At 43.1% G+C, this 10,615-nt stretch overlaps 1 protein-coding gene across 1 annotated transcript; it reads right to left on the bottom strand.

Annotated features, from left to right (window-relative positions):
• Positions 1 to 218: 218 nt before the first annotated feature.
• On the bottom strand, positions 219 to 1,785 carry SELL (selectin L; the record flags this gene model as incomplete). Its single annotated transcript, XM_010144441.1, has 3 exons — positions 219 to 404; positions 530 to 637; positions 1,389 to 1,785. Coding segments are annotated over 3 exons (691 nt in total), but the record flags the coding sequence as incomplete, so codon positions are not given.
• Positions 1,786 to 10,615: the final 8,830 nt, after the last annotated feature.

Below are 10,615 nucleotides of genomic sequence, written 5' to 3'. Positions count from 1 at the left end.
CCTACAAGGAAATCTAGACCAGGGCCAGGACATTCATTCTGCCCATTTCATCTCTTCAGGAACAAAGCGACCTGTGTGCTGCAATAAAACAACTCCTTCACCATGTAACGAACTACAATGGAACAGGCTCAACTTGTACCTACTAGAAGAGAAATGCTGAAGTTTACAGAGCTGTGTATAATGTAGAAAGCTCATCTATTGCTGCTTGAGAAGCTCACCTTTGCATGCTGCGAGGGGGCCAGACCAGAGCCCAGAAGAGGTGCAGTATACAGATCCCAGCGCAGTCAGTTCATAGCCCTCCTCGCACTGAACCGTGCAGGAGGAGTTGTAGCTGAAGCTCTCCAACGGATGGTTGCACTCAAGGCTCCCATGATCAGGTTTGGTTAGCGGATCGCAACTCTCGACTTGAGAGACAAGAAGATGCACAGTCAGTCCCACTGGCTGAGCAGGGCAATCCACGAGCCAGACAAACGTGAGCTCGACAGCACGAACATCACCCTGGTTGGAAAGCAGGATGGGGGAATCTTACCAAACTCGCATTCAGGCCCGTGGAATCCAGGGTTACAACGGCAGGTGTAATTGTTAATAGTCTCTACGCATTCTCCACGGCCACTGCAGTGAGACGGGTTGCAAGAAGCTGAGGGGGAAAGAACATACAGCAAATTATAAAAGAATCAGCAATGGCCACTGATGAAACCTGGCTAGCACTTTGTTTACCTTTCTGGCACTAAACCAGCACTTTGTACAGCAAAAGAAAAGCAGGGGGTTGGTACATAAGATCACCCTCACGTCACAGAAGTATTTCAGAAGTCAACCCCTCTGACAGACTAGCTCACAGTGAAAGGATTCTACCGGCTGGAAACTCCATGACCACTTGTTCTCAGGTAGGTATTAGCAATATTTAAAGTGGAAAAGAAACAATACACTCAAGGGTAGGTAGAAATCCTCAACAGGCTCATTCTTAACTCACCACAGCTCTAATCTGGCTGATATCTGACTTGGAATTTTTTTTTTACCTAGCCTTAGCCACCTCTACACAAAGTGTCTAATCTAATCCAGTGGTCTCCAGTCAGACAGATGCCTCCAAAAGGGCAATTCTTATCTAGCTGAGACACCTCGAGAGTGGGATGAAAGTCACCATCTGGAAGAGCCTGTTTCTCTGCATTGTTACAGAGAAGGACTGGTGACTTTCTCATAAAAGATGTACAATATTCTGGGAGCTAAGAGGTAAGTGAGATCAATCCCTCTCACACAAGAACAACCTCAGCCCTGTAAGTAATGAAAAGTGTACAAGTGTTTACAGCGTCGGGTAGTTAATACGCGAGACTAGGTGAAACAACTCATCCCCACCACCTCAGCTCCTCAGGGGCGCTGGAATGGCACCATACCTTTGTAGCACAGGGCAACCTTCTTTTTCTCACACTGTTCATCATTCCATTTGCCGTCATCCTTCCCTCTTTTGATGTAGATTTCAACACAGTCTTCGTTGTTCCCTTTGCCGTTTGGCTCACCAGAAGCCCAGTTTTCTGCCTCTTCTGTCAGTTCTTTCTTAGTTCCAGTCCAGGTCCATACCTCATTCATTTTCCTGATTCCAATCCAGTAGTAACCCGGATTGAAGGGTAAGAAGCTATTGAGATAGTTGATTTCCTCCTTATTCTGAATGGCAACCATGTTCGTATAGCTCTTTTTGCACCACAGCTCTGCTTCCTTGTAGGTCATGTTCGTGTCTGAATAATGGTAGGTCCAACCACTCACCCCCTGTAGCACTGTAAGCACCAGAATGAAAAGAGGTCAAAAAGTCAGTATCTGACTTTCTCCTTCCTCTCTCTAGAATAGGATATATAAAGCTCTGTACAGACTGCAAACTTGTCAAGATCTGAACCTGAATAAAATGTAGTGGCAATTATTTTATAAACAACCATATGGCAAGTTTCAGAAGGGCCATACCAGCATCATGTATAGAGACTTCAGCCTGTGAAACTCTGATCACACAAAGCTTTGCAGACTTCATAGCAAACTATAGGAGCCAATTACGCATTTGAGAGGCAAGGAATGAAACATGCCCTTGCAGCAGAGTCCTTCTGCATAAACCCAGCCTTAAGTTAATGAGGGCAAGTTCAAAAGTTCTGCTTAATGCTGAGCTCAAACCTAACGGTCACACTAATACAACCGTCCAACTACTTTTCTACACAGAGAAATGCACACTTACTGTGAGCAAGAAGAGATAGGAAACACAAGGAAATCATGTTTCTGAGAGTCTTCTCTCTATCTTTTAAGGAGACGGCTCTGAGAGATGAAAGGAACACGCTGGTAAAGAACACACGCTGACTTACAATTCAAGAGAAAATACTGTCTATGCAATCTTTTGTACGTACTTCTAAACATTTATTCTGAAGACTTACATAAGAGTTCCACATTTTGGAAATTATTGACTTTAAAACTGTTCTTAATACTAAGATAGCTTTTAACTGTAAACAGCTTTTAAAGAACACCAACACAAAATTCCATCTATCCAGTTTTCTTTAGCTGAGCAATGAAACAGAATAACCCCCTCCGTGTATACTCACAGGTTGTAGCTGGTGGCCAGGTGGCAGAAGTCCTCTGTGGTCTCTCCCAGTGACTGCTCTCCGTTGCTAAGTTGCCGAACACAGACTAGAAGATTAAGTTCAGCTCGAAGTGTCTGGACTGTGTAACCCCCTGCCTTTACTACGGCCTTTTATTCTCTCCACTGGCCTGTCCTCCACCAGACGGGAAATGCTGTATGGAAAAAAATTTCTTGGAAAAACCCAGGATTTGGCCCTCCCACCCATTACGCCTGACGCTTCCCCTTGCCAAATCAACCCTCCCGCAAAGACATCCTATGCTGACAGACTGCCAAGTGCTGCCTTACAGAGTTTTACTGACAGAAACACACAGTTCCAGGACACCAGGAAGCAGCAGGATAGTTAGTTTGTTAGTTCTATGAATAAACAGATTCCAACTTTCCCACCTAGCACGTTTTGCAGCAAGGAGATACCAATTCTTTTGGGTCTCAGTAAAAAAGGCACTGACACACAAAGCTAGTTAACTGAGTTTGAGTAGAAGATGGAAGCTGCAGCACTGGACAAGCTCTTCCTTGTGGATCGCAGCACGCCGTGCAGAGTTCTCATTTGTGGTAAGGTTTGCCAGCCCCAGGATTGCTAGTACTCTTCTTCTAGGGTCTCTCACAATGCAGACTTATCAGTCGCACGTAGCAGTCAAGTTTGGAATGTGGACTTAGCTTTGAAGAGTCCCTCAGACCGTAAACTCCCACAGCCTTACCTCAGAGCTACCATTCCCAAACAGGTGCATATACTATTTCAGCTGGACAAGACAATACACTAGTCTTGTAGTGAACCGATGTGCATCGATTGTGTACACACTGATTAATTACACCACTGCAGAGAGCAGTCCCTTGGTGTCCATGGTACAGAGACACACGCCTGAGCAATCCTGGACACGTGGTTATAGTGGGTTGGTCAGTGGTCATGGGCCATTCAGAGTGCACCTGCATGCATGAGGATCACCAATCCCTTGCACAGCAGTCTTCTGGCTGCACGATCCCCAGGCATACCTTCACACATGCCACACTTCAGTGACAAGGCAGTGACTTGCCTACAGAAGTAGCTTTGGATATTCTCACCTAAGTGTCCCTCAAGCAGCACTGCTGAGGGCTGCAAGTATGGAACGGGCAACCCAAGTAATACACATTAGCTCTGTTCTGAACGCTGCACAAACACATGACACCAGAAGCTTGTCAGAGTCCACATCCCCCAGCACTTTCAACCCTGGTCAATACAAAGTGGTTTTATTCTCTTGTGCCCCCATCAGCCATGTCACCCCCCACCCCGTTCCATGGCCACTCAGGCACTTATTATGGAGGTTCCACAAGACAGTCCAGTTGTAAAACCGGTATTCCAGGCACAAAAGTCACCATTACGGGTGAGGTTTAACGAGGCTTGGCATGCAACAGACTCCAGGGTTGTCAGCAGCAGACACAGGGCAGCACCCGCTTCATGCCTGTAAAGCATAGTTACAGTTTATATGGCGCATGTTGGAGCTCTTGCATTTGAGCCTCACCTGTTCTTACAGAATAAAAATCAATGGCTCCTGCATTCCAAGCTAAGATCTCAGCTGGTATCAATTCCCAAATTTTCCACAAAAAAAAGTTGTCAACTATCTATACCTTAATAAATCTCTGCCCATCAAAGGAACACGTCACAGAACAGAAGATACAATAAAGAGTATATTCTAAACCTGCCTGAGTTATCAACAAAATATGAGAGTTCGCTAGAAATTGCAACAAAGCCCTAGAAAGCACATCAGAGAGTTAACTGAATAGAGTGAGAATTAAAACCAACCTACTGAATATTTGTAGAGTGCGGAACACTTCTAGCAGGCGTGAACTAACAAAGCTAGAAACATAAGCAAACCATCAAAAAGCTCTGGGAAGTTGAGGTTAACTCCTGGCTATGTCACAGACTCATTCTGCAAGCCCAGGCCTGGGCCAGCCTTGCCTAGAACAACCAGACTTCCAGGTAGCATCAGAGCAGGACTGCTATTGCCTCAGCCGCTCATCTGTAAAGTGGGAGTGAAAACATTTCCTGTCTGCCAACCTTTCTGTGTCTGTGTGCTTCCGATTGTAAACCTCCCAACAGAGGCTGGCGCTTGTAGTTGCACCTGTACAGCACATCACGCAGCAGGGCTTGGTTTCACAGGGGTTCTGCAAATGATATCCTAATACAACCTCGTGATAACTAGGTTCGATAGAGCAGCCTCATTTTTTTTTCCTAACACACTGAGACAATTGTACTCAGAAAAATTACAGGTGACTTGAACAGTTTTCATCCTCTCTGGAGCCAGAAAATCCTACATCTTTTCCCGGACATTCACTTTTCCAAGTCATTTTATGAGCTTCCTGCTAGTAAGTGCTCGTCTTTGTCATGGCAGAAGCTCTAAAGTTGAATAGAGGAAACTTTATCAGCATTGCTTTGCCAGTGGAATCTCCGGAGGAAGGAAGACAGCGTTTCACAGTTTACAATACTCTTCCTTCACAGGGGCTGTCTGAGACCTCTTGTCTGTGGCAGATAAAAAAAACCCAGAAAAACCACCAGAATGCCAAAGCCTAAAAGCAATTATGCCTGTAAAAACTGCAGTCTAAAAAAAGCCTGCCTCTTTTTGTTGGCAGTGTTCCCTTACGCATCACTGACACGGGGCTCTTCTTGGATTTTCCCTGGGAATTCTGCCATCCACCAATTGTATTTTTATCTCCTTTTAATATAATGGAAGATGAACATGAAAGTTTTCAGTGCAAAAGAAAGCCCGAAAAGCATCTTCAAAAGATGACAGCTGAGAGGTTAAAATCTCTTTCTTAAGAATCAAAGGAGCTGAAAAGCTTCAGCCCTGTTGTCCAGAAAGACTGCAATTCCTGTGAGCTAAAGCTCGTATTGGAGCCCAAGTTACACAGGTATTTCAGAAAAAATACCTCAGTTGAACTGCAATATTCAAGCTAGAAATGCTACCCAGCCTTCCTCTGAGCTGTTTTCCATGTTACTGATCTATTCTCTTCTCATTCTTATTCCACATTTGTGCTTTTTTGCTTCCTTTGCCAGTTGATTTGAAGATACAAGAGCCTCATTTCTTGTGCTGTGCTGAGCGAGGTGCAGTTGTCCAGTCTCGTGCTATGTGAGCACAGCTCCTTACTACAGACACAGTTCTTCAAAGTTAATCCAATTCCTCTCTGCCAGAAAAACAGTAGACTCTAAACCTAAATTGAGTAAAATTTTTAGAAAAACACTTCTTGTTCCTATTTGTCCTTCCTATTTGTTCCTATTTGAATGTCCTTCTGGACATTCGTTTCCCCAGGTGAAAGCCCAGCTGTTGACAAGTGAATGGCACTACTCCAGATCACCTCTTTTCCCCTAGAAACAGAGGTGCCTAACAAGAATGAGCTTGCAACAGCTGATTTTCCAGTCGGAAGTTTTACTCGATAGGCTGCTATGAGACATAAAAGGTAAGAAAAGGTTACACAAACACATTAGGAGTAAGAACAACAAAACCCAGTCAGGCCTGCTATTTAAAGAGGAACATGTCAAATGTCATTTCTTTCTACACAAAGTTAACAGCCACTCACTGCGTAGTGTTAGACTACAGGAAGAGTGGAGTGAAGACGATTTAGGTTACTCACTGTCTATCCAGTTACTGCTTAAGGACCCGAACCCTCAGTAATTATCTCTGAGAGTATGGGGAAAGATGTCGGAGAGGTGACAAAAAGCAAATATTGCCTCTCTGTATCTAGGAAAGGAAGCTCAAGGTAACTAGCAGCCAGGCCTTCCACCTGAGCACCTAGAAAAGATACTGGAACCACACCGGAAAAAAAAAAATTAAAGAAAACCATTGAAAAAGTCAGCAGAAGGCTCTAAGCTGTCAAGACCCACTGACATTGATAGATTGATTTATTCTTGGCATCACAAGCTAGTTTGTACCTCAAGGCTGAGTGAGTAACACCGAAACAATAGCGCACTGCAGTCTGCTGTAATTAAGACTTCTAATACTGCTTATAACAACGTCTCATGGGACAAACAAGTGCGATAGCACTCAGCTGGAATCACCATAAAATGAGCACACAGGAGATGTAAGCACTACTCACAGGGCAGTTTTTCAAAGCTCATCCTCAGACAGGGCTAGACAAATGAGCCCTGCAAGGGCTTATCCTGAGCTCATTTCAGCTAGTTTAAGTCAGGGGCCAAATTATCATCTAAAATGCTTAGAAAATTTGCAGGTGACACCGGACTCTGAGGAAGAGTTCTAAAGGACCGTCTGGATAGAGATGTGATAAAAAAAAATGAGGACAAGTCAATAGAAATAAGCACAATGGTCTTAATGTAAAAACCAAACCCAAAAACTCCAACAGAAAAAGGCTGGGAAGCTGCTGGCTCAGCAGAATTGTAGAAACGGGTTAATGATCTGTTGTCATTTAAAAAAAATAGGAAAGGTGTTCTGATACGTATTAACAGAAGTGTTTAAGACAAACTTTGCGGTTACTCCACCCAGTCTGCCATCACCAGATCTCATCTGGTGCACTGCACCTGCTCTTAAGTACCACAATTCTAGAAGCATCTACAGCAGACAAAATACGATCAAATCCTGAGCAACACAGTCAATATGTTGCTTAAAGCAAGATCAAAGTTTTATTCTCTTTTGGAAAAGAAACCAGGACCATCTCAGACACCCTGCACTATTTTCAAAACAAAAAATATATTTTAAGATTCAGCAATTTTATTTCATACAAACGCCCTCATTTTATTTACTTCCCTGAAAATATCCATGAATGCTGACTCCCAAGAACTAGCAGCTCTCCACAGACCACTGTTGAAGTAACACGTGCTCAGAAAATGGCTTATGTGCAAACACCCAAGGCGTTTAACTGTTTTCTTCTCACACCACTGCAGAAAAGGATCATAGAGAAAGCTATCAATATTTTTTAACACCTAAAGCGTGTTTTAGAGGACTTACAAGGTAAGTGATCAATAATTTTATGTCCACTTGGTGCATAACAAGTAGTGGTTGGATTCATTTGTAGTGGCAAAACTTTAAAGGGGATTTTCCCAAATAAGAAGGCCATGAAACACTAGAACAGGAGCTTTGCTTTCAAACCAAGACCTAAAGATCTCCAACAGAGAAACATTTGTCGACACTTTTATCAGTTGCTTATGCGAATGCAGTGGGAAATTAATTTAGATTATCTAAAATTTTCTGTTGAACTGTCTGAAGTTCAAAAATAAGATGAATACAGGATATGGTGGGATCTCAGGTAACCAGATTATATATGTGTACCATAGTACATATGGAAAGACAGAGATTCATTTTCCATGCCTTTCAAAAAGAACGGTTCTTTACCTACATTATGAGATTACATCTGGGTTTACATATTTCTGAGTCTTGCTTTTTAAACTTTCATGCTGCTTTTATGTCAACAGACAAAATCAGAGATTTGAGTACCTCTGAGTAATCCAGTTCACCTCTTTGAGGAGCTCTATTTGTCATTCCTAAATTAAAACACTTCATAAGTATTTATGTCAGAATAGTTTGTAAAAGAGACATTTATCCCATGGCAAAGACCTGTAAAACTATGCAAAAATTTCAAAGTCCTGGAAAAACCTCCGTTTTCACCCACAGTAATGCTCAGTAGAAGAAGAGTAAAAGCTTTAGCCAGCCTTGAGGGAAAAAGGAGATCTGATGCCAGTAGTGAAGGTGTTTCCTGTTTGGAGAGGAGCTTGAAACACTAATTCTTTAAAAATTCAAAGACAAAAGGTCCGAGGCACAAGTTTCCCCCGAGGTCTAGATGGGAAGAAAAGATAATTTCCCAAACCATACTCATCCCTCAGCCTCTGTCTTGTTAAGTGTGAATAAGGCAGGCAACCAACAGCAACAAAGCAGCTGGAATTTCTCAGGCTGCCTAAGACAGTCTCCACTCTGTCTGGAGTGAAACCCCAGGAGCCAGAAAAATCTTATCTCCACTTCTCATTTCGGGAACTCTCTGATGTGACTCATACTGCTCAATTTCCTCCAAGCAGGCAAAAATACACATTCAAGAATCTAACCTGAGGGCAGGGATCACTCGCAGTAGCGAGGTGTGATTCAGGGCCTTGAAACATCAAACAGAACAAAGGAGCAGAGAAAACAACTCACACCTCGAGTTAAGATAAAAGTTGGGCTGGTCTTAACATCGAGAGTACCTGGCTGCCCGCAGCTGCAGGTGGAACTGGTCCCATGCAGAACTTTATTAGTTCTAATTCTACTGTTGGAAATCAGGGCAGAGAAGCTCTTGGAGCCTTGCCACCCTCCATGCTCACGTAAGAAAGAATGACCATATAACCCACGCAGAGTCAGAGCGCTGCTGATTTACTGCCCAGGTCTGTTCCATAGTCCCAGACTCTCAGCAGGTGAGAGGTCCCAGAGGTGACACTGATGGGGATGCTGGCTCTGAGGAAAAGAACGGTTACAGCTTCTGGCAAATGAGAGGAAGTTTCAGGATTAGGAAATTAAGCAGGTAGTAAAAGCGTTTGTCAGAAATGTTTTCTGTTTTGGAAATTGTTTTGCACTCAAGTAGTTTCAGGTAAATAATTTTGATACATCAGTGGACACAGTCTTTAATGTGTTTGAGTCCATAACTAAAGCAATGTTCAACAACAAGTTTTTAATCATAAATGCAGCACCTTAAAACTTCAACACTGTAATTTCTCAAGTTTCTCCAGATGTTTTCAGCCCAAGCTGCACTGCTCTAGGAAGCAATGCCTGCTAAGCAAGCTTCAAAGAAGGCGTGTAAGATATTTTAGCGCTTGTTTTTTCATACTGGGAAACAAGCAGTAAGTAAACTCCCCCAAGCATTATCTGCAACAAATCATAAACTAGAAAGCCACATCTTTGAAGGATTTAGAAGTTTTGGATCAGGTATGTAAAAGGTGTTTCAGGTGATACTGACCTCTGTATTGAAAGCCAAGCCCCAGAGACTCTCATCACGGTCTGATGCTGTTTATAAAACCAAGCAGCAGAAAGGTCCATCACTAAAGCTAGCAGCATTCTGTGCAATGAGATCTTATTAGATCTTATTGCTTGGTATCTGAACTCTCCGAAGCAGCAGACAGATGTACAAGGAACAACGGCTCAGCACTGAAGTAACACCTGACCCATGAAGAGCTGGTGAAGGATCTCATTCATACAGTGACTTTTCTCAGGCAGTACACCAGGAGAGAACAGATGTTCTTGAATTAAGTACGCTTCCAGGAGCATTCCAGCCACTCCACCACACGTCTGCCACAACCATACCATCCATGAATCACTCCACAATAGAAGTTTATTCCTATCAGCTGGATAAGTAATTGCTTTTTAGGGCAGGCTCGTTTAACAGAGGATCATTAGCCGAGGGTACTTCAACTGATGTATATAGCAGTTGCTTCAGGAACAAAAATTCATCACTAACGCTGAAAGCAATGGTGTTAAATAGCTCGATTTTATCATTGCCCAGACAAAAAACAGTACCACAAGGCTTTTTAAAGTTTCAGTTAACTGGTGTCAAGATCATTATTTTGCCTGAAAACAATACTTTAACTTTCTAGCGAAGATTTTGCTCTTCTGCCACTTCTAGGTTTCTCAACCCATCAGGAAGGGTGAGTCTGTCACCTACCCCAAAATTGCTTCACTTTCATACCTGAGCCTAAAAAGCAATCCACAAAGGCATTTTTCTCAAATGCCAAGTATGTAGCCCACCCCACACACCCCTTCCCCAAAAGGGTTGTCAGGCCCTGGAACAGGCTGCCCAGGGAAGTGGTTGAGTCCCCGTTCCTGGGGTTATTTAGGCATTAGGTTTAGTGGTGGGCTTGGCTGCATTAGGTTTACAGCTGGACTCGATGATCTTAAATGTCTTTTCCAATCTAAAAGATTGATTATATGATTCTACATTCATTGTTCCTGGTGCATATTAATAAGGTTTTCTCCTCTCATTTATCAATAGGCATTTACTCATCTTCTGCAGTCACACATGACTGCGATCAGTAGCAGAGTCTGGTTATTTAGACCACAGAAGTAATAATCAGCT

Source organism: Buceros rhinoceros, unplaced genomic scaffold (assembly GCF_000710305.1).
Source record: "Buceros rhinoceros silvestris isolate BGI_N320 unplaced genomic scaffold, ASM71030v1 scaffold6531, whole genome shotgun sequence".
In the NCBI taxonomy this organism is placed as follows: domain Eukaryota; kingdom Metazoa; phylum Chordata; class Aves; order Bucerotiformes; family Bucerotidae; genus Buceros; species Buceros rhinoceros.
The sequence above is the reverse complement of the archived record's forward strand: the minus strand, read 5'-3'. Positions and strand labels throughout refer to the sequence as shown.